Source organism: Magnolia sinica, chromosome 13 (assembly GCF_029962835.1).
Source record: "Magnolia sinica isolate HGM2019 chromosome 13, MsV1, whole genome shotgun sequence".
In the NCBI taxonomy this organism is placed as follows: Eukaryota; Viridiplantae; Streptophyta; class Magnoliopsida; order Magnoliales; family Magnoliaceae; genus Magnolia; species Magnolia sinica.
This window is the reverse complement of record NC_080585.1, coordinates 9,397,192-9,421,839: the sequence shown is the minus strand read 5'-3', so window position 1 is coordinate 9,421,839 and position 24,648 is coordinate 9,397,192. Positions and strand designations below refer to the sequence as shown.

The following is a 24,648-nucleotide window of genomic DNA, read 5'->3' as shown; positions in this document are numbered from 1 at the left end:
TGGTATTTCCAAATGGCCGAGTATCAGAAGGATTAAACAAATGTCCTGTATAGCCTCCCAACAACTCTTTTTTAAAGTTGGGATTAAATTACCCCCAGCATCTTTTTATATTGAGACCAGCATGGGACATGTACGGGAGGAATTTACACCCAGATCCATAGCTCAAGTAGTAGACTGAGTGAAAGATACCTCGTTTCAACAATGAGATCTTAGTATCAATTCCTTAGTGGGGGTTGCTAACACTGAAGTGTGAATTAACAGTGGGTGTACTAACAATTGCAAACAAAAATAAAAGGTACAGGGGGATTGGGATGGGTAAATACTGTGGGGCCCACCATAGTGTTTGTTAGAAATTCATACCGCTCACAAGTTTTGTCAAATCATTTTATGCCATGAGCTCAAAAATGAATATAGATCCAAAGCTCAAGTGGGGCACACAACAGAAAATAATGAAAATTCATATAAGGCTTCATAAGCTTTAGATTAGGCAAATATTTTTATTCTTTTAGTTTATTTTCATGGTAAGAAGTTTATGAGCATTTAGGCCACTTTATGAACAGTTTGGATTGCATGTAACATAACAACCTCGATCATCACCACATTACAACAACGACTCATATAACATGACAACCACGACCCATACTCATATAACACAACAACCACGACACATACCCATATAACATGGTAAGGGTCATGGTTGTAATGTGGTAAGGGTTGTAGTTGTAATGTAATAAGGGTCGTGGTTATCGGTTGATGTAATTAATAAATTGATTATTTTTAAATAATCAGAGTTGAGACCCACAATGGGATGATCTGTTCCGTCTATCTTGCTAGTCAGCTCATCGTGGACTCAAAAAGTCCTGACTTGAGCAGTGTCCACTTCTAACAAACATCACAGTAAACCTGAAAAGTTTCAACAGTGTGTGTCACTGTCACCATTATTTTCTATTATGTGGCCCACACGAGCTCTGGACCAGGTTGATATTTGGGCCCTAGCCCTAAAATGACATGACAAAAAGAATGGGCAGCGTGGATTATACACATACATCAATATGAGCCCCATGAGTTGGGCCTTGCCCATGCCCAAAAAAGCTTGGTCTGGATAGTAAATTTTCTCGATGAAGTCGGCCTTGAGGAGTTTTTTTACTTCTTCTCCGATTACGGCATACCGCTCGAGCTCGAATGCTCTTCGCTTCTATCGGATTAGTTAATAGTCGGAGTCAATATTTAACCCATGGACCATAACCTTTTTACTGATGCTGGGCATTTCTAATGAAAGCATGCGAACACGTCGGCATATTGTCAAAGGAGGCTCATGACTTCTTCTCGTAACGGTGGTGTCAGGGATGACTTGATCCGCATCATTCAAGTCGGGTTGAGTCAAAGTTGTCGAGCGGGATGAATATGAGGTCTTCCATGGGGTGTCCTCTTTCAATTGAGTCATCTTAGAGATCGAGAGAGGTGATGGCCATTGCCTACTGGTTGATGCTCTGTGGGCCCCACCATGATATGTGTGTTTCATCCATGTCGTTCATCTATTCTTTTAGATTATTTTAGGGTATGAGACCAAAAATGAGATATATCCCAATCTTGAGTAGACTACATTACGGAAAACAGTGTTGAATGCGTAGACCATTAAAAACTTTTTGGATCAAGCTAATCTTTGTTTTTTACCTTCATCTAGGTATGTATGACCTAATCAATAGATTGGATGTCAAATAAACAGTACAGCGGACCATAGGAGTATTTTAATGGTGGATATCCAATCACTATTGTTTTCCTGTGGTGTGGCCCACCTTATATTTATATCCCTCTCTTTTATGGTATCCAGCCCTAAAATGATCGGTAAAAACGGTTGAAACACATACATCATGGTGGGGGTCACATAGCATAGACCACCAGCCACCGGGCTAGTGGCAGGGGGAGTAGCCAATCTTCCCCTTTTCCCCTAGGACGCGGATTTCCTGCGAAAGCCTTTCGCAGGAAGTTCCTGCGCAAGGATGCTGGGTGGGGAGCACCACCATGTTTCTGGGAAATATATTCCGTTCATCCATTTGGGGAGCTAATTTTAGGTCAAGTGACCAAAAATGAGTTGGATCCAAAACTAAAGTGGACCACACCAGAGGGAAAATTGGGAAAAGAAATGCCTACCGTTGAAACCTTCTTGGGGTCCACCTTGATGTTTATATGCCATCCAAACCGTTTATAAGGTCATTACCACAAGGATGAAGTGAAAATACAAAATAAAATAGCCTGAAACAAAGCTTTTATGGTCATAAGAATGTTTCAACGGTTCTCACCGAATCTCCACTGTTTACTCTCGTGTGGCCTACTTGAGTCTTGTATCCACCTCATTTTTTATCTTTTATACTAAAATGAGCTCACAAAACGGATAAACGGAGTATATTTCTCAGAAACATGGTGGTGGGCCCCACCCAGCAACCTTGCGCAGGAACTTCATCTGTGGTGATGACGATAAAAGATAAGAACTAAAACAGACGCTGACTCAGCATGCAGCCCGATCTTTCCCGCCAATGGGATGGGATATCGGAGCGGTGAAAATGGTGGGCCACACCATGATGATCGCCAGGGCAAAAAAGATGAGGAAGGTTAGCTCATCAAGCAGGTCATTACATTCAAATTAATTGACACCTGTTGTTCTCAATCAGCGTACGGGTGTGGCTCAAATGCGGCGGATTCTCATGATTTTCGAGACTACGTATCTTCATGGCGGGTCCCAAATTTTTAATGGCTCAGATGTCCTACACATAACACGTTGGAGGAACAGATGGGCCGCATGTTAAGCTACTATACAACCGACGTAGATGATCAGATGTCAATTACAATAATAATTTTAAAAAATAAAGGTTCCCAAAAGCGAACGGTTTACGTTTCAGTGTAGCTTTCAATGATAATGAAGAAAACAACAGAGACCGTCGATGGACTGGAAGCGGATTGGCTGGTGTACCGCACACCACCGACCTGCTTATGTGTTGACGTCACCAAGTTTTGTGGGTCCCATCATGAGGTATGTGTTATATCCAAACCGTTCGTCCCTTTGGAGAAACCTTATAAAGATTTGAGACAAAAAATAAGACAGATCCAAAGATCAAGTGGACCACACTACAACAAGCAGTGGGAGATTGAACATCTACCATTGAAACCCTTTTGTGGGCCAGAGAAGTTTTGGATCAATATTATATTTATTTTTCCTCTTCATCCAGGTCTTTCTGACCTTATGAACAGATTGGATGGAAAATAAACGTAACAGCGGGCCATAGGAATGTTTTTACGGTGAGAATCATTGTCCCATTGCTATTTGTGGTGTGGTATACTTGAGCTTTATATATAACTTATTTTTGAGTTAATGCTCTGAACTGATCTCACCAAATAAATTAATGGTGTGGATAAAATAAATACATTTCGGGATATTGTAACTTTGATCTCTTTTGAACCGTTTGTACAACTCGAGCTCGAGGAGCGTCAGCGCTGTTATTCGCACTACACCGGGTAAACCAGCCAATCCGTTTCCCGATGGACCACCCATGGTGGGGCCCACTTCGAAAGATTATCTGACACTGACCCACGTGGCCCAGCCGGCAGAATATGATTTCACTTCAGTGGTCCGAGATCTACAAACATAAGAATTCGATTCACCGATGTATGGACCTATTGACGCCTACGTGCATGGATGATCCGACCGTTGGAGGTTCACCCGATCTATCAGTCGAACCCTGTTCAAAATCACATCAAATTGGCTACTCCCCCTGACACCAGCCCCGGAGCTGGTGGTCGGTGCTCTGTGGGCCCCACCATGATGTATGTGCTTCATCCATTCCTTTCATCCATTTTTAAATATCATTTTATGTCTTTATCCCAAAAATGGGAGGGATATAAATCTCAAGTGGATCACACCACAGGAAAACAATAGTGTTTGGATATCCATCATTTAAATCCTCCTAAGGCTCGCTGTACTGTTTATTTGACTCCAATCCGTTGATTAGGTCATAAAGACCCAGATCAAGGGATAAAACAAATATCAACTTGATCCAATACTTTTATGGCCCCCAAAAAGTTTTTAACAGTCGAAGTTCATTCAAATCTGTTTCGTGTAATGTGGTCCACTTGAGACTGGGATATAGCTTATTTTTTATACATAACCATAAATTAATCTATAAGAATTCGATTCACCGATGTATGGACCTATTGACGCCTACGTGCATGGATGATCCGACCGTTGGAGGTTCACCCGATCTATCAGTCGAACCCTGTTCAAAATCACATCAAACTTATGATACTAACCGTCAGTTCTCTCTACTGAGCCCATTTCTTTCTTGTTTTGTACACCCACCCTCGCCATATCGGCATTCGATCCCTCGTTTTATCGTTGAAATACAGTGTCTCCACCACTAACCCATGGAGCTATTGAGCCCATTTCATCTTCACCGTCTATCTTTCAGTTTGATGGTTGATATGCAGGACTCAGAAATTGCAATTGCCAATCCTAAAATCAGATTGCTTGAACAATCCTAGTTGCTGAGTGTGGACACTTGTTCAACCGTCCAATCAATGTTCCATCAATCTAGTAGGTAATTGATAAAAATTAGTGCAATCTTTTCTCCATGATCCATCTAAGTTGGGTTCCACCAATTAAACAGTTTACACGTTTTGTTTATGACACGTGTACAATTTCTTAGCGCCTGAGTATCAATCGCATTCTAGAGTTTGAAGTTTTAGTCAAACTGAAACACCTACGCGTTGGATGGGTCGTGCATGAACCCTGAACAAAAAGTTGCTTGTTTCCAACTCGAAGAGAATCTCCCCTGATAGAGCTTTTCTATGTTCACACGTGTGGATAATTAGCTAATGCACAGGCCACACATATGCCAGCTTGGAGTACAAGTACAATCCAAGCCATCCATCAAAAGGAATACAGATTCAGTGACCCAAGAATCATGTCGGTCCAGTATTCAAGTGGGTCACAGTTAATTAAACAAATGTGCGGTTCTGAAAAATGAGCCGAGGTTTTCTGCCCGTCAACTTATTTCTTATATCATGGCAGGACCACTGAATGGACCAACTTCATCCACCTGATGGATGGCTTGGATATTTCATTTGTCTGCGTGGCATAATGCAGCAGCGTGTGCAATAGCTGAATTGTACACGCGCGTGGGCTTAGCAAAGCTCTGCAAATAAACACGCGTCTTTGCACACCATACGCCGGTTTTTAATTCTTACAAGTGCAGCCCATTGTTCGTTAATCCAGACCATTGAAGTCATTTTTCCCATCATGGATGGACCATAAGCTTGAAATCTCCCAAACTGGAATATACTAGCCGCCCAATAATGGGACGTTTTCCAGCTGAGTGTGAGCCATTGCTGTTATTATTTCTTACTGTCTAATTGTAGGCCACCAAATCAAAAGGTCGTGATTATCCCATCGAGGAGATTTTTGGATCATCTTCCATCCAAGGTCAATGGTCCAGAGTCTATGGATTCTACGTTACAAAACTATGGGCGGTCCCACTTGTCAGAAAAAAATATCCGTATATACGGAAGCGGATTGGCTGGTGTACCACACCATGATGTATATCCGAACTCGGTGGTGTGTTGACGTAACAAAGTTCTGTGGGTCCCACCATGATGTAAGTGTTATATCCAAACCATCTGTCCATTTTTAGATATATTTTCAACTCTTGAACACAAAAATAAGGCAGATACAAAGATCAAGTGGCCCACACTGATGAAAGAAGTGGGATATTGAACGTCTATCATTGAAACCTTCGTGGGGTCACAGAACCATTGGATCAATATGATATTTTTTTTATCGCTTCATCCATGTATGTGTGACCTCATGAACAGATTGGATGAAAAATAAACGTCATGATGGCACTACTAACTCTTTAACGGTGGGAATCATCGTCCCTGTGCTATGTGGTGTGGTCTACTTGATATTTGGTTATGACTCGTTTTTAGGCTCCACCTCTAAAATGATCTCTCCAAATGGATAGACGGTGTGGATATAATAAATACATCATTGTGGGCCCACGTAACTTTTATCTCCTTTCCGGCGTTCGTACAGTGCGGGCTCGATGACGTCATGCGGTCGTCGGACGCGGATTTGCAGTAAAGGCTTTCGGCGCAAGGATACTAGATGGGGCCCACTGCAATGTGTGTTAGAAATCCATTTTGTCCATCCGTTTTACGACCTCATTTTAGGACGTTGGAGGAAAAATTATTTGGATATAGAACTCAAGTGGGTCACACGAGAGGGAAATTTGGGAAAAGAAATTACTACCATTAAAACCTTCCTGGGCTCCACTTTGATTTTTATATGATATCCAAACCGTTTACAAGGTCATTCCGAATGGGATGAAGTGAAAACACAAAAAGGATAGCCTGATACAAAACTTTTATGGCCATAAGAATGATTCAACGGTGCTTACTGAATTCCCACTGTTTCCATCTTGTGTGACCCATTTGAGAGTTAGATGCATATTAATTTTAACATGATTTACTAAAATGAGATCGCAAAACGGATGGACGGGGTGGATTTCTCACATACATCTCGGTGGGCCCCACACAGCATCCTTGCGCTGGAACTTCCTGCGAAAGGCTTTCACAGGAAATCGGGCTCTGCTGAAGACTTCTCTGCCGAAGACTTCATGAGACCCCACGTGCAGAAATCACGTGGTGGATGTCAAAAAAATCTACGTCTACATCATTTGGTGAACCTGATTTTACTATATAAAAAAAGTCCGCACGTATTTTCAGGAGCGCCGATTGGCTGCGACGTCGGATCCGAGGGCAGTGCGGCCCTGACCGTGGGGCCCACCTATTTGTATGCGTCATATATCTTAGCCGTTCATCCGTCATTTCAACTTATTTTAGGGCATGTTCCCTAAAATTTTGAAAATAAAAATCTAAGTGGCCCACACCACAAGAAAGATTAGGATTGAGTTATACGAGTATACGCTCGATTTCATTTTTGACATGTGAGGCCAGTAGTTCTGAAATCCAGACCATTGGTGTTCCGTACACCGCTGCAGATGGACCATGACCCAAAAATCTCCCAGATTGGAAAATGCCAGCGTCCTACGTTGGCACTTCCGTTTTAGGTGGATGTGCGCTGTTTTTTATTTCTCATGGTGAAGCTTATCCTTTCCAGGAGATTTTTGCACCATGGTCCATGCACGGTTGAATACATCAAATCAATGGTCTTGATTACCAAGCCATGGCTCATCACTGAAAACGTAGATACCTATTTTTCTTCTTCTTTTGGATTTTAAAACTTACGTGCCGTTCAAAGGCCGGAATCATCACGTGTTATCATGAGGTGTACTACTTCCACTCGCGGGTGGGAGCCGTATAAATCCACACGCGGGCTTATGTATCATAATGGGACTCGTGCTTGAGATCTGAGCTTTCCATCAGGTGAATGACACCGTTTAGATCCTACCAAATAAAAAAGAGGCCATTTCACCGAATATAAAAACAAATGAACGGCTAGAAAAATGTTAAACGCATTTTACAGGGGGGCACTTTATAAGATAACGGAACCGTCCATCAGGTGGCCGCTGCTTTGGGGTACAAATTATCCTGGCCATCAGTTTGACCACACGTGCATGTCAAATAGACACGTGTCACTGTCTGTAGAGGGGCGCGTGTACTCTGCAAAGCTCTCTAGTCATCCATTGTACGCTGAAGATACACGCAAGAAAGGTCGGAAACGTATGCCAAGCTCAAACATCCCAACGTGGAATTATAGACATGGCCTGAGGAAAATGGAATCTTAGCACTGAGTCTACTGCCCAGGTGGTGGATGGTAGTCCAAAATGGTGGTGATTCTTCTGCGGCTATAAGACCATCCCAGTTATGGGCCCACAAACTCCGATCAAGAAATCAGGACCATTCAATTGGTGACCATCGGATGGATGGTTGAAACTAGAACCGAGTTCGTCAAATTTCAACGGTATAGTAGATGGTTACTACCATAGAAGGTGCGATTTTTTGGGTTATGCTTCAATCACGAGCAATAACCAATTTGGACAGTCTGGATTTCCGTATAACTATGCCATGTGTTTAATGATGAGCCACAAACACGCTAAAGTAGTGGTAAACTATCACAGAATAACATCGAAACCACAGTCGGTGTCGGACCACAAGCTTGCGTATACGTTAAACTCCACGTGTTTTACTTTGGACTCCGACCGCGTAGCGCAGCACGCGGCGGTTATCGTAGATACTGTATGCTGCTGGAAAAGCTCTGTGGACTCCACCATGATGTATTTGTTTTATCTACGCCGTCCATCCATTTTTCCAGATCATTATAAGGCACTATACCAAAAACGAGGTATATCCATATCTCAGGTGGACCACATCATAGGAAAAAATAGTGATTGAACGCCCACCATTGAAAACTTATAAGCTTTGGATCAAACTGGTATTTTTGTTTTACCTTCATCTAGGTCATTTTGATCTAATCAACAGGTTCGATGGCAAGTAAAAATTACATTAGCCTTTGGAAGTTTTTAATGGTGACCGTTTACTCAAGACTGTTTCCCGTGGTGTGTTCCACCAAAGATTTGGTTCTATCTCATTTTTGACATTACGGGCTAAAATTAGTTGTAAAAATGGATGAACGGTGTGGATAAAACATATACATCACTGTAAGTCCCACCAAGCTTTTCCAGCAATACTCATTACCCATTCTTATGCTCTGTGATACACCACGCAATCCGAGTCCGTTCAACTAGGGTGAAATATTTTGAATCCTTTGCATCATTCCTTTGAGTACAGACCCTTTTTAAAAGTATTTTATATTATGTCATTAGTTAGAAAATCAGTATCTTTTCAATCTTGCAGACTTTCCAAGGCACCCCATTCATTATTAATTAATAGCTAGAATACAAATCCAACTTTTTTTCTCTACTTGAAAATCTAGTGAATCCAATCACCAAGTAAGCCACGGCAGGAAAAAAAAAAAAAAACCAAAAAAAAACCAAAAAAAACAAAACAATTGATAACCGAGGGTTAGATTGACCAAATGGGTGACTGCAGAGGCAAGTAGAATGCTATGCACATGCTACGATCGTCTGGTTTTAATTAAAAATATGGAATTTATCATTAATATGAATAATGTTAGTCTTTGTTAATGGTGACTTAGGCGAGTGGACTCGGTTTCGGACATGACCAGATCAGGTTGGGTTGACTTGGATGCGACTCAGTATGTAAGAACGAGTCAACTCAGCTGACTCGTTTAAGTGGAGTTCTCTATCTCTGCTCATCTGCTATCAACTCAGCTGACCCTCTGCTGCCTTGCTGCTCGTTTTACGGGTGCGGATTAGGTGAGACCCTGGATGGTGGGTGGGACCCTTTACTGTGGGGCCCACTGTGATATATGTGATTAAATCCACAACGTTTAAGATTATTTAAAACATCTGGTGGGCCACAAGAGTTTTGGATCAAGTTGATATTTGTGTGGTCACTTCATCCAAATCTTTGTGACCTTATCAACAGGTTGGATACAAATAAACATCCGGTGGTCCTCATGAAGTTCTTAATGGTGGGGATTCAATCACTACTATTTCTTGTAGTATGGTCTACATAAGATTTGGATCTGCTTTATTTTTAAGATCATGCCCTAAAATAAGCTTTCAAAATGTTTGGACGGTGTGTATTTAAGTCATGTACATCGCTGTGAGCCCCACGGTCAGGGGTCCCACCCACCTCAATGGATCCAAGGTCTCGCTTACTCCACTCCCCCACTGCTAACGCACGAGGGAAAAGGTGGTGAGCCCCACCAACTAGAAATTATGTCCATGGATGGAATCAGCCGCAATACAAACTGCAGGATTTTGCCCGTGGGTTGCATAACCCAAGCCATTTGGGGCCCAACATGTTGTGTAGCTGAAATCCACTCCGTCCATCAGGTGTTCTCCACGGTCCTCGGCAGTGGAAAACTCAAGCGGGCCACACCATAGGAAAAGGAGGTTAAGAAAATGGCTGCCGTTGAAACCTCCTTAGGGTGTACAAGAACCAAGCTAGCTTGGTTAACTTGCTCGACTCGTCTCGAAAAAGCTCGAATCGGCTCGGTTTGAAGTGAGTTCGATCCAAGTCAAGTCGATATCTTGACTCAAAAATGAGTTCGAGCCGGCCCTAGCTCGACTCGACTCGGTCGTGCCGGGCTGAGCCCGGTTCAACTCGGATCGACTCGTTTACGTAAAAATAAAAAGTTAAAAAATAAAATAATAATAATAATAATACTCGGTTCGATAGGTAGGTCTAATGGCTAAGGAGAACACAGTCAATGGTCCTGGTTCAAAAATAAAATAATAATAATAATAATAACCTAGCAGAATCCGAGCCATTCTTCCTCTGTTCCCAACAGAAAAGCAAAAGGTAAACATGCATATAATAAAAGTTTGGTTGGTTGTGAAATTCAAATGAGGAATCTCTCTCTCTCTCCCCCCCTCTCTCTACTCGTCCAGTCGTCCCGCCCGATAAGTTTCTTGACTTTTTGGATCCAACTATCTCAAAGACATTTGATGTCAACGCTTGCACATGGGCATTTGGGATGAACGTGTTTGATCTACGAGAGTGGAGGAGATGAAATCTGACGGCCATCTACCATAAATGGTTTCAATTGGTAAGGGAATTTTTATGTAGTTATGCATTCATTCATGTTGTATGTGTGCACTATATATATACACAAGCATATTTGCCCAGGGAAAACCTGGTTAAAACCAAATTCCAGATGAACTGGACAATCCTAACCCTAGGATTCGAGGGGCCTTTTTTTTCATGACAAAAATGGATGATCTGAGGAGTTCTTGATTGGCTGTTTCTTCATAGCTCTGCTAAGTGCACACACAAGTGCAATAAAGCTCATATACTGTGCCAGCCTGGCACATGGATGCGAGATCCAATCCATCCATTAGGTTGATCCAACCTTCTACATGTTGTCCAAAAAACAATTATGGTCCAGTCGACCTGCCCGACCCAGCTCGAACTTGGCTTGAACTGGTCTGATCTACTGACCAAGTCGAGTCGAGTCGGAGATGTTGGCTCGGTCACCGAGCCAAGCCGAGTTTGAGCTAGGTCTGCCTGGTGACCGAGCCGAGTCAAGCTGAGGCCAGCTCGACTCGGTTCGGCTCGATGTACACCCCTAAAGTAAATATTATAATTAAGAATTATCGCTACTTGATTAGAATTATCAAATCAAAGTGATACTTTGAAATTATAAACAGTAAAAAGTGATATCTATTGAATAAATGTTTCAATATGATAATTGGACCTATCTTGTTTCATCGTTTGAGGTTGATCATCCATTTTCATGTTATTGATTGGATGTTTATGAGCCATAGATAACTGTGATTTTTGCACATGGCCTACTCTTTGGTTATATAATTTAATGAATGGTTCAAATCTTCTTCTTCTTCTTTCTTTCTTTTTTTTTTTCTTTTTTTTTTTTATTGGGACCTTATTGTTGAAACGAGGTTATCTACCATTTGAGCTATGTATATGTGTCAGTGTCTCTTCACGTGACTGAGAGGATTTTCAGCTGTCTTTTGGGCCACTTCATATAGCAATCCAGACCTTCTAATTTCCAAGTAAGTTATTGACCATCCACTTCATTGTTAAATCACTCGTGTGTAGCAAGATCTGAAATACGCTCAGCAGGCTATGCACCAGGTCCTAGAATTTTTGACATGTGGCCCATTTATGGTTCATCATGGTAGGACCTTTTAAATGAACGGCAATGGATAATCATTTGGTTGGGCAAATTCGGCGTCAGCTTGAGTAAGCCTACTTGCTCTGTGAAATTCACCAATGAATATCTGGATTTCCTACCAAATTCAGCAATTTTCTAATCTACAAAAAGGCCAAGGCAGTCATATAATATGACTGGGATCTCCCTCCACCATGTACATGGCATGGGATATTGTGGATCTGGACCGTCCACCTAGGGGGCTTCGGCTTCGGCGTGCATTGCTCACTGTTGAAAACCCATATCTTAAATAAATAAATAAAACGGGCCAAGTCAATATATATATATATTTGAATGGATCCTTACAGGCCAGCCCAATTAGTTCAAAATCCGGGCCGGAACCAAACCAGGCCCCACCCGTTGCAGCCCTAGCTTCAACATTAAATACCCAAGTTCAATCAAGCCAACCTTCCTACCTTTTGTTCCTCAGGGCTGAGCATTGCCTCAGCTATATTCAAAATTTTAAGTTTTCTAGGCCTGGGCTTGGGCCATAGACAGCTCTAATCTTATCACTCAGCAGAATTTCAAGGAAGCTAGCCCCAATCTTGATTGGGGTTGTCAATGAGCTGGGCCCGGGCCAGGCAATTGAGAATGAGAATCACCACTTCTATGGGACCAACTAAAATTAGAATTGGGCTTAATTTTAATTTTTTTCTCTAACCAATGGATCTTCGAGGGCATTTGACATCTCTACTGATAAGAGTTTATTTGCTTCTTTTTTTTTCTTTTTTTTTAATAGCTTTTATTTTAGAAATAGACTATTTGGTAAAGCTCTAATTTTGGAGCTTATTCTATTAAAAACTATTAAAAAAGTTTTTTAAAAAATAAGTGATGGGATGTCACTTTTTCTTTAAGAGTTTATTTAGCTTAAGCAGGTAGACGTTTTTGTTAAATTTTAAACAAATTTGTCATTAAACTTTCTAAGTAATTCCCATCTTGCCCTCTTATCTTCTCTCTCTACAGTGGGTCCACATGATGAACCTATATTAAAGGTGGGGCTCCACATAATGAATGGTTCATATCAAGGTGGGCCCACATAATGCACAATCATATCAAAGGTGGACCCCACCTGATTAATGACCCACATCAAAGGTGGGACCCATATGATGGATGGTGGGCATTGAAGGTGGGACCAGATGATGGAAGGTTGAAATCAAAGGTGGGCCCATATGATGAACAACGCATGTTGAAGGTTGGGTCCCACATGATGGATGGTCCACAACAAAGGTGGGACCCACATAATTGATGGTGAAGATCAAAGGTGGGGTCCCACATGATGGATGGCCCACATAAAAATGTGGCCCCACATGATGGACTGCCTATATCAAGTGGGCCCCACATGATGGATGTTCCATAACAAAGGTGGGACCCACATGATGGATGGTGGATGTCAAAGGTGGCCCAACATGATGAACAACCCATATTGAAGGTGCCTCCATATGATGAATGCTCCACATAATGCACGTTTCACATCAAAGGTGGGCCCCACATGATGGATGGCCCACATCAAAGTGTGGCCTAAAAGTGGGCCCACTTGATGGACAATCCACATCAAAGGTGGGATCCACATGATGAATGATGGACATCAAAGGTGGGCCCACGTGATGGACGATTGACATCAAAGGTGAGCTCACATGATGAACGACCCATATTGAAGGTGGGGCCCCACATAATAAATGGTCCACATCAAGGTGGCCCATATAATGGATGGAGTGGGCCTCACATGATGGATGGCCCAGATCAAAGTGTGGCCCCTCATGGATTGTCTACATCAAGTGGGCCTCATGTAATGGATGGTCCACATCCAAGGTCATGATAGACGGCTCATATCCAAAGTGGCCCAACATGATGGATGATCCACATTTAAGGTGTGCCCCACATGACGGATGATGGACATCAAAAGTGAGCCCCACATGATGGACAACCCACTTTGAAGGTAGGGCCCGCAGTGACACATCAAATGTGGATTCCACATCATGAGTAGTGGACATTAAGGGGCCTCACATAAAGGACAATTAGCATTGACGGTGGGCCACACATGATGGATGACCTACATCAAGGTGGGGCCCATATAATGAACGGTCCACATCAAAGGTCAACCAAAACAATCGTCTAAATTGCTCTTATAATGCAGTTGTTGTAATATTTAAAAATGATATCAACTACCCCTTAAAAAAATTTAAAAAATTAATTAATTAATTTATATATATATATATATATATATATATATATAATAATAAAATAATAATAAAAACTCTTATTTGAACATGTTACCAAACTTGCTTATTTCAAATAAGAGCTTTTTATGATTTTGAAAACGTGATTTACCAAATAAGCTTATTTAAAACAAGCACATAATAAAAAGAGCTTATTAGAATAGTTCTTATTTGGAAGGCACTTATTATGTTAGAGTAGATATGCCAAATGAGCCCTTTGTCCATTAATCAAGTTGCAATCTCCTTAATTTTCATCCTTAGTGCATGGCATTTTGGGTGCACTATAAACCAAAACAGCTGCTATTAGAGGACTAATTCCTCACTTAGGCTGTAACCAAGCCGGGCTGGGCTCAGCCAAAGCATGTCCAAGTCCAACACACACCTCGATGGACTGAGTTAAATCCCAACCCAACCATTCGCTGGGTCAGCCCAGACCACTCAAGACAAACATTCAGCTCACCAATTTTACATAAGTTGGGTAGGGTCATGTTTACTTTCACGCCTCAATGCAAACCGAGATTGGGCTCCACTTATCTATGAGCCTAAATGTCAGGCCCACTCATGGTTTTAAGGCTCAGACGAATCTAATGGAACTGGCCCAAATCGACTCGGACTCAATCAGACAGATCAGGTTTGATACCGTGAATCACCTTCCCGAGCCACCCACAAGTTGGTCTGAGTCACCGAGTCTTTAACCATAGGTCTACCTCCAATCCCAAGGCATTAAAATGAAACCCAATGGAGCCCAGATGGGCTGGACTCAGACCTTGGCTAGACCAGGCCAGGCTAGTTGCCACCCTTTTACTCCCTATGAATACCAGGAAACATTGTTTTTTTTTTTTTTTTTTTTTTTTTTGGGGGGGGGATCGTATTTATTTTTCATGGGTGTTTCAAGACATGCAACGGACTGGATCAAACCAGGCCGCCAAATGGATCGGATCAATAAGAACCCATTTTCGGAAGGAAACTGTTTGAACTGACTAAATCGACCATCTGGTTGAAGCGGTTCATCTGGCCCAACAACACAGACCCAGCAATCAAACCTTTACTCATCATGGGTTGGGCTAGTTTGGACCCACCCATCCACGAAAACGGATCACATGCGGTCTAGGTTTAAAACATGGCCCTTTTGATTTAGTTGGAAGATCACAATTCAGTCCACTAGCGCAGCTAAGTGCGCCCCAAAACGTTGTCGAAATTATGTTGGTGATCTGTGTTATACTTCTCATCCCAACCATTTCTGCTCGAATTTTTGAGGTGCACGCCATATTAGAGAAAAGTAGTGCTAAATGGAGAAAATGAAGAAAATAAAGATTAACATTTGAAATGAATATATAAATTTTGCGAGCTTGAATTGATAATATCTCAAGACAGATTTATTGTCCTTTTCTGGATATTCTAGTAAGTGTAAGAGAATGGAGATGGTCAACGTTTTCATAATAGGATGAACTCACATATCCGTAATTTAGCATGAAGATTTACACCTCTAAGTGATTAACAGATTGTTAGAGGTTGACTCTAATATTCTTCGCAAAAACATTTTCAAAAGAACAAGTGAAAGAGCAAAGAAATAAGAATACTCAGGCTATGGCTTAATATAAAATTTTAAAAATAATAATAATAATAAAATGTTATTGTATCTCTACACTATAATATCTAGGTTGTATAGAATTTATATAAGGACAGTATCCTTCTTAGATAAACACTTATGTGCCTCTTTAGAATAGTTATATATCTTTTCACATACAAAATCATTTTATTTGCGATGAGATAATATTTCTTGCAACAATTATTTCCATCTCTTTTGGACTGAGGTGATTACACAATAGTAAAAAAAAAAAAAATTATTACCACATAGCAACACATATTTATCATCTAAATTACATATTTATCATCTAAATTATAATCTACCCAATCGTAAGATTTCTGTTCATGATACCATATGTAGAGCTATATATGCTTCAGACACACCCAACCAACATTAAGCCAATCCTTACATATTAATGAGTTAAACTCATTACTAGACCCTACCTCACTCCCTAATTATACTATGACATAGATGTTGGGGGGCGTGGCATAAAACCTTAGGATCTAGCCTCCCAAAACACGAGAATTATGGAATAATAAATCCGAACCAAGTACCAAAATAAAAAAAACTTTTTAGGCAGCTTGGGAAGATGAGAACGCACAAAGTAGGCCTAATAAAGTGGCTAAAAATGCCCAAGCAACCCACTGTGTGCTCAAACCATCTTTGTGAAAAATTTCAACTTAAGTTTCTAAATTTAAAAATAAAAATTCATCTTCCTGCTGATCAGATATTTACTTTCAACTCTTGTTCTAATAATAATAATAATATATATATATATATATATATATATATATATAAGAGCTTGTCTTTTGGTGGAATTTCAAATAAAGACCTACCCTTCCCTTATTTTCAAACAAGGGCCCAGCATTTCAATATACAGTCGAAAAGAAAAGACCGTTTTGACTTGGTTAAAAATCCTTTTGAAATTATGATTTTACCCTTCCTAGAGATGAATTCATTCTTGTTATCTTCGAGAGCGGACGCTGATTGCCTGCCTGCAACCCAGCGCAGGAACTTCTTATGATCGGAAGCTAGGTAGACCCACCATTATGTTTGTAAGAAATTCATCTTCTCCATTCATTTTGTCAACTCATGTTAGGAAATTAGCCGAAAAATGAGGTAGATCCAAAACTCAACTGAACCACACAATAGGAAAATTTGAGGATTGAACATCCACCATTTAAACATAACCAAGGTCTACTGTGATGGTTATATACCATCCAAAGTCTTCCTAAGGTCATTGCCACTGGTATGATCTGAAACACAAAAATATTAGGCTGATCCAAAACCTCCGTGACCTCATGATTGTTTCCATAGTGGACATTTGATGCCCACTTTTTGGCCCACTTGAGTTTTGGAGCTGCCTCATTTTTGGGCTCATGTCCTAACATGAGCTCGAAAAATGGATGGGCGGAGTGTATTTCTCAAAGTGGACCCCACCTAGCTTCCGACCACAGGAACTACTAGTGGTCAAGGTCACAGGCAATCCTGTCCCGGAAAGCAGGTGCTAAAGGGATCAGTCCAGTTGATAACACCAAGTTCCGTCAGGGTTTCAGGTAGCCCCGCCAGACCCCTTTCACACAAGGGCCCACCAACTTTCAAAAGATTGCCAACTTGACTGTGTCTGATTTTGCAAATCTATAAATGAGAAACTTGCTTAAGAGAAATAAAAGTTATTCAATAAATGCTCCCAAATCCATGGATTTGTCACTTGATTTTCAAATAGTGGAATTTGGAATTGGCCAAATCCAAATCACATGCAAATCCATGAATATAAAGTTCATGGAGTCTGATTTCCCTGATCCCAAATATGTTGTAGAGGAGTTTTTATAGGCAGTTTGGATTTGGTTAGGCTTGGGAGAGTGATGCTTTCCTGAAGTTTGGCAGGAAAGAACCAATCTCCGAACCTCATCTGACCTCCATATGCCAATACCCACCTGAACAGAACTCAAGTCATGGTAGTTAGGGGTACAATTTGGGCTAGTTGGACCCAGACGAGGGTCAACCCAAGCCTAACCCACAACCCAACCTGTATTCCAACACAAGGTTCCCAACCTTAACCCAACCCGGAGTCCTCTATGCTCGAACCAACCCAACCTGAACCAATTACATGTCATTATTCTAACCTACCTGAATTTGCTCGACCCAAACCCAACTAAATTCAAATCGGTTTGGCGCTTTTCAACCCGAACCCAACCCAAGGACCTTGAGAACCCGACTTGAACACAGGTTGGGTCAGTCGGGTTCGGATTGACCTAAACCCAAGTTGCAGCCCTAACATTAGTCTCTCGAGGGGGCTTTCCACTCCGTCACTGCTCTCCTTCAAATGCAAAACATGTATCATTTCCCAAACATGCATAGAGAATGTAAAGGGATTTTTCCTGAATACCATGTCCGATTCCGACGGCCAAACTGCCAAAATCATTTCTATTGATATGCGTCTTCTCTCCTTCATTATGTTTGCCCATTACTCTCTCATACTTTGGGCCCGTTTGGATACCACAAATAAGTTACTTTTTCTACTTACAATGGTAGAGATGTGTAACTTATTTGAGATAAGTAAGTTTGGTTTAAGATCAATTAAAAGTAGCTTTTTTACTTAAAGTTACTTAATCACTTCAGCTTAATAAGTAGAAACCAAGATAAGCTACTTGAAGCATAAGTAGCTTATCTTAAGTAACTTAAGATCCAAATGCTGTATTTGGGTACTATTCATGTATACATTGGACAGTTTTTAGAATACATCCAAATCAATCAGATACTAATCAATGTTTGGATAGGAGGTATTGTTTGACATAATATACAATACTTTATACAGATCAATGTTTGGATAGGACATATTATGTTTGCGTATTGTACAATCTTTCTAGCCCAGATGATTTTCACGTTGAAATGTACCAAATGAACGGTCCCGATCTTGCACTGCGTAGGTACCAGATATTTTGTAATCGTACAAATTTCAAACTTTCATCCACTGCCGAATACAGTGCAATGAGTATGAAGTATTGACGGCAACAGAACCCACTGACAATAATCTACCATCGGTTCGAAAATTTGACTGGAGTTCACTTCAGCTTAATAAGTAGAAACCAAGATAAGCTACTTGAAGCATAAGTAGCTTATCTTAAGTAACTTAAGATCCAAATGCCCCCTAGTGACTCACTACCAATGCATTTTAGGCTGCATTTGCATATACAAGTGAATTGAATTGCGAACATCCAATTTTAGTTAAGATGACGCGATAAAAATTCCATATTCATGATAAGTGACCCTCCAATTGCAGTTTGGATAGCAAACCATCGAGCTGAATGCCAAGGAATGATTTTACAATTTGACGGTGTATCTAAGCATACATTTCATAAGCCGCAGATATGTAGACATGTCCTTACCCAGCTACTAATCTGCGGCACCCAGCTTCCTAAACTTCGTAGAGACAAACTCATCAATGTCAGTGTACCTTTTCCGACTACTGCTTCTACTCAAAGGAAACTCCAGGAGGCTAGACGATACATCATTAGGTCTTTTAATCCTCTCCATGTTCCAGAATGAATAGGGTTCTTCTGGCTCATGTGGACAAGCAGGAACTTGTCTCTTGGCTTGCCGTCGTACAATGTTGTGATGCATGAGAGGAGGGTCCTGCTGAAGACGAACACTAGAGATTAGTACCGGAAAGACGGCGAAAATAAGGTATGAAACATGCATGCATTCATTGAGGCTGCATATGTAGGGAAGGTAAAGGGGAAAAAAAACATTAGATAGATGTCTAATAAACAGAATCATTAGAAGAAAAAGAAAACTCATGAAAATTGCAATAGCCAGACTTGGAAAAGCAACAACCAATTCTGATAATTTACCAGAAACATGTAAGTTGGGGAGGCTAACTGTTCGACTCAAACCAACGAAAAGAAGCGAATGACCATTTTGAGTAACAAAAGGATTCGGGAGCCCGCCAAGGACATCTTTCTCAAGTTAATGCTTCATCTGAATGAACAACTAAATTGAATTGCAATGGTTAGTAGAATAAAATGGGGATGCCCAAACTGCAGTTACTTTCTGAGTTCATAAAAAGAGGAAAAGGCCCCAAATTCCAATTACAGTCCTTTCAAGTTGGACTCGAATCGAATGTAACTGCAGTTCAAGGGTTACTTCCTCATTACGAATACTAGGAAATAATTATTACAATTTGGCCATTCTCTTGATCGAATTAAACTTTCAAATTTTGATTTGTTAGTGAATTCAAATGTAATGTTACAGCTCTTAATTAACATTTCTAGAGGGTAAGCTGTGGGAGAGTGTTGGCAGGTGAATAACATCTATGGTGATATTCGGAATTGGGTCTAATCTCTATGAATGAGATAAAATAATCAGGAATGATATAGAGTTGACTTTGATTCCGGCACTTAACTTATTTCATTGATTCCGTTGTTCAAAAAATGATTTGATTTTATTCCCTTGATTCCATTGTTCAAAAAATGACTTTCAAAGACGATGGAGATTTCTAACCATTTGTTAGTATAAATTAGTAGAATAGGGTTGAAGTGTTGTATGAGAGAACATATAGTTATCTAGCTATCTGCATATTCCATCTTTCATCGTAGTTCCCCTTGAGGCAACATAGGTTGTGCTATATCGAAATTTTGATTTCATATTCTGTATATTTTGTGAAAATTTTGAGCACGATGGTGTTCATTTGCCTGTTTTATGAAGAATCCACTCTGTCAGCCTTCAATGCCAATAGTCTGATACATATATTGTTTTTTTTAAAGATCGTATACATACTTCAACACAAGAAATGTGAAGTTCATTCAGTTAGAGCACTGATCTGAAGGTCAAGCTGGGTCGGGATTGAGATAAATAGTTGATGCAGGGAAGAGCGTGAAGGGATAAAGAGAAAGATCATTGTTTTCCTCAAGTGAATAAGACCTTTAATCCACAAGGCATAATGGCTCTTGAATCCACAAGAGTTAAGAAAATTCGAAGTACTTTATTGAAATCTCCCTCTCAACCAAGATTAAGATTTAAATAATAAAATGAAACCCTAATGAAGAGTCCTAATACAAATAAACTGAAATTTTCCTAAAATAGTAAAACTTATTAAATATAGAAAATTCTGATCTAACTACGTAGTATGATTCCTGGCATGATAAGAAGCAAAACCTAAGAAGACACCAAATACTAAAACTCTAAGAATAAAAAGTTACATCCGATCTAAAACTTACTAAAAATAGCAAGTTTTCAAAAAAAAAAGACGAGAGACTTGAGTAGGAAGGAGTCATTTTCTCGTGAAACAGAACTACATGAAACGCTTATAGTGTTGGTGGGCCCTATAATGAAATTTTAGTCGAAATTCATAGGTCGTGCATCCCGTAACTCATTCCAGATCAAAAGTTATGGTTGATTTACAGTTTACGCTTTAAACGGCATTTTTTCTCAATCCAGAATGAATTTCTCTGCTTCAGATGTGCCTGGGCCCAGTTACATCATGCCCCACATGAGACTAGGCCCAGATCTGATGGATTACATCCACTTTCATTCAGGCTTTTTTCGGTCCATTTGGGCCACGTATAGGTCTGCGGCCCGCTCTACCTCAATAGTAAATGATAACAATTCCCCTAATTAATTGGAGATTTAAATCTGAGGATGCATTTGAATACTCAGCTGGACTGAATTGCAATCATTCAACTAAAAACAGAGACGAAGTGACCAAATATGGAGGTGGGGCAATCTTAAATCGTGACGACTACCAAGTCCTCATTGTGATCCCATCTGTTTTAAGTTGTCCTTGATCAATCTGATTTACTATTAGGAAGCCTCCACTATGATCATTTCCACCTTATTGAACTGAAATTTCACAAATCAAGCATCCAAACGCAGCCACAATCATGTAATACATACAGATAGTTACCTCGCATACTTGAGTATCAGGTGCATACAGTCCGAAAATCTACCCACAACTCTTCTTTTTTTCGAACGGCATAGTGTATATATTTCATAGAAATTACGAGGATATGTACTCTCGAAAATCCTCCAAGTTAGCTGGAATAAAATAGAAATAAAAATAGAATTTCTTTCCCAAAGAAGCCATGCCTAATAGCCAAGAAGACGGAAAGGTGGGGTATGATATCAGAGATAGCATCAATGAAGATGCAAGGAGGGCAGAAAAGAACTACCTATTTTGTGTGTGACCATGTTAATTAGTGCAATAGAACATTGTCAATTACAAACAGACATTGGTGTAAGTTCAATTCCGCAAACAAAGATTACAAAAAATAAAGAATTTGGGTAGAAAATGGCGAAGAACACAAGGGGAGGGAGGATGCATACCAAAATGGTTCTGCAAGCAGCAGAATCATCAATACCGCTGTCGTGGTATGCAGTGCTGCCTCTGCTTCTTGAAATGTATTTGATTCCATGAATTGAAGAAGAGCAATGCAATGGATCCGCAGAGTGGCGCTGTTCATACATCCTTTGATCTGGTGCATCATATATCAAGTCATGTGCGACGAGTGGCAATTTGTATGCCTTGTCATCACCCAGGGGTCTTGGACGGTTCAGATTGCGGGAAGAAGTGGGGTCGGAGTCTATGAACTTCTTGTTGGCATCTCCCAGTGGTCCACCAAAGAGCCATCCGTCCCGGGCTGATTGGAGGAAAGGATTCATCCTGCTTTCTCTCAAGTACTCACGCTTTTTCGTCATGTCTTGTATTGGGACCGGCGAGGGCTGGAACTGAAAGAACGGTGAGAGGCGGGAGCTGCTGCGATGATGATCATCGGCCGCCACCCTCCTCTGCTGGAACGAGCTCGATCGGCAGCCATCATCAACGAAATTCTGCTCTCTGGGAAAGCAATTACTCCGGCCGAATCGCTCATCCACCCCTTCTTCTTCCTCCTTGTTCCGCGAGAAAGGAATGCGGATGCCATAATTCGCATAATTGAACTTATCAAGGTCCGCCAGAGAATCTTGGCCATTGAAACCAAAATTCCCTATTCCATTGAAATCTGGCTCTACGTCTTGCAGCTGCAGGTGGTCAGAAGATTGAGAAATGGAACCTGCAGCTTCCTTACAATCTAAAAATCGATGGCTTAAACGATCGGAACTGGCCGGAGTGAGTCTGGCCCACGACGGAGGGGAAGAAGGCCCCGCGGCCGAAGCTGCTTGGACGAGACTCCTTCTGGTCCTGACCTGAAACGGGCCGAAGCCGGTCGAGGAGAACGAGAAGCTTGGATTTTCTTCTTCAAGGCCTGATCTTTCGCTGTGGAAATCGAGGAGGCGGCGGAAGAAGAAAGCGGATCGGAGATTCGAGATCGAGGCAGGGGTGTGTGACTCGACGGTGGAGATGGTGTTGCGGTGGCCCTCAAAGATCGGAGGGTTGCTGTCGCCGCCGCCAGACCCAGTGGTGCAGTCGGAGGAGGGCACTACGGCAGCAGCGACTGCCGGAGTCGGAGAAGTGCCGCCGTCTTGGGCGGCGGAGGGTGGTTGGGCCTGTAGAGGTGGGAGTTTCAAGCGCAACCGTCGAATCCAGGACGATCGGAGCGCTGTGATTGATTCTTCTTGATCATAGGAATTTGGAAGGTCTAGATTTCTCCTGTCATTACTGCTTTTGCTTCCAACTGAGCTGCGGAGAGACCGCATCAGAGCAGACATTTATATGCTTGCAGCAGAAGCAGAGAGGGAGAGAAATCGTTGTGGGTGTTCTATTGCCTGTTTCGTTGTGGTTGTTTTCTCTCTGTACTACAGCGGCTGAATGTTGCAGAACAATGATGGGATTTCGACAGTTGGATCCTTGGTTCTGTTATTCTGTTTACGGAGGTTAGTTTGCTCTACACGCACCCTCTCAATAAGAATTTTTCACACGCAGTGGATTTGCTAAAATGGGAATCTTGTATAAGATCTGAGTGGTTTAGAAGGTGTAACCCATCTGTTTTGTAACGATATTTGAAATTTATGGTGGTCCACTCATCCAGTATACTTCTCTTATACAAAAGGAATGGACGATGTTAATTCAAACGCAGATAGTCAACAATCGACTTTTATGTGAGGCCCACCTGAGGAGTCATGTCCTCTAAATTATGGGTATGATCTTATTTAAAGTGTGGGCCATCTTATTCACTAGGTATATTTTCAATTAATTTGCCAGGACGGCACGTGTTCTGCGAGTAATGACGCGTGCGAAGAGGTGCGTGTGGGGATAGCAAAGCTCGTGTTTTTGGGATTCATTTTAGCTGGAAGTTCGCTCGAATACATCCGGACGTATTATAAAAAGGTACATCGGGACGCTATCCGTAGTATTTGGGGTTTTTTAGATGAAAAATATCCGTTTATTTAATAGGGCCCTCCTTGGATGGAGGATATCCAGGAAATCTATCAGATTGGATATTTCAAACCATTGATCACAGAAACGTTTTTGTGAGCGTTCGTGTTCAAAATATTTTTAAAAAAATCCAAAACACCAAAGGACAAAATCATATAAATAATAGATTTTATTTAATTTTTTACCACCACAGAAAGTGAAACCTGTCATATAAACGGTTTGGATCATTTGAATGTGACCTAGATTCAAAGATTGTCCCGAGACGTATCGTAGTGCAATGCATCTAGATGTATACGAGCAAACCCCTTTGAGCTGCTACCGAGTTGGAACTTGGAAGCGTGGCATTAGAATTTTGGAAAGAAAAGCTATTTGATGCTCTGATGGAATGTGATGGTTCATACTCATGCACTCGAATTTTTAACGCATATTGTATTTTGTGCATCAACTCAAATTAAATTGTCCAAATGGTCGAAGTGTAGATATATCATGTTCTTGTGTTGAGATTGATTGAGCAATTTTAACCTCTAGTATAATAGATATTTTGTTTGTTGATTGGGACCGTTGATTATTTGTCATCTGACCGTCTACTACATCTCCTGGACTACTTCGGTGAGATTTTTTGGTGCCGACCATCTTAAGTTAATCCTATGATGTGGATGTTTTCAGTGCATGAGTATGAATAACCAAACCCCGCCAGAGTATTAAAATTTTGTCTTTTAAGTGATGGACTGCCATTGCTTTAGCACGTGTCCTTGCTTTTACT

General features: G+C 41.0%; 1 protein-coding gene across 2 annotated transcripts; it reads right to left on the bottom strand.

Annotated features, from left to right (window-relative positions):
- Positions 1 to 18,777: 18,777 nt before the first annotated feature.
- LOC131222724 (uncharacterized) lies at positions 18,778 to 23,332 on the bottom strand. Of its 2 annotated transcripts, none has more exons than XM_058217889.1 (2): positions 21,899 to 23,332; positions 18,778 to 19,213 (listed from the first exon to the last, which is right to left on the bottom strand). In XM_058217889.1, the coding sequence occupies exons 1-2, from the start codon at positions 23,216 to 23,218 to the stop codon at positions 18,971 to 18,973; spliced, it is 1,563 nt and encodes a 520-aa protein (XP_058073872.1). In that variant the 5' UTR covers positions 23,219 to 23,332; the 3' UTR covers positions 18,778 to 18,970. The 2 variants fall into 2 exon arrangements, with proteins under 2 accessions (XP_058073872.1, XP_058073873.1); XM_058217890.1 differs by having other exon boundaries at positions 18,778 to 19,210.
- Positions 23,333 to 24,648: the final 1,316 nt, after the last annotated feature.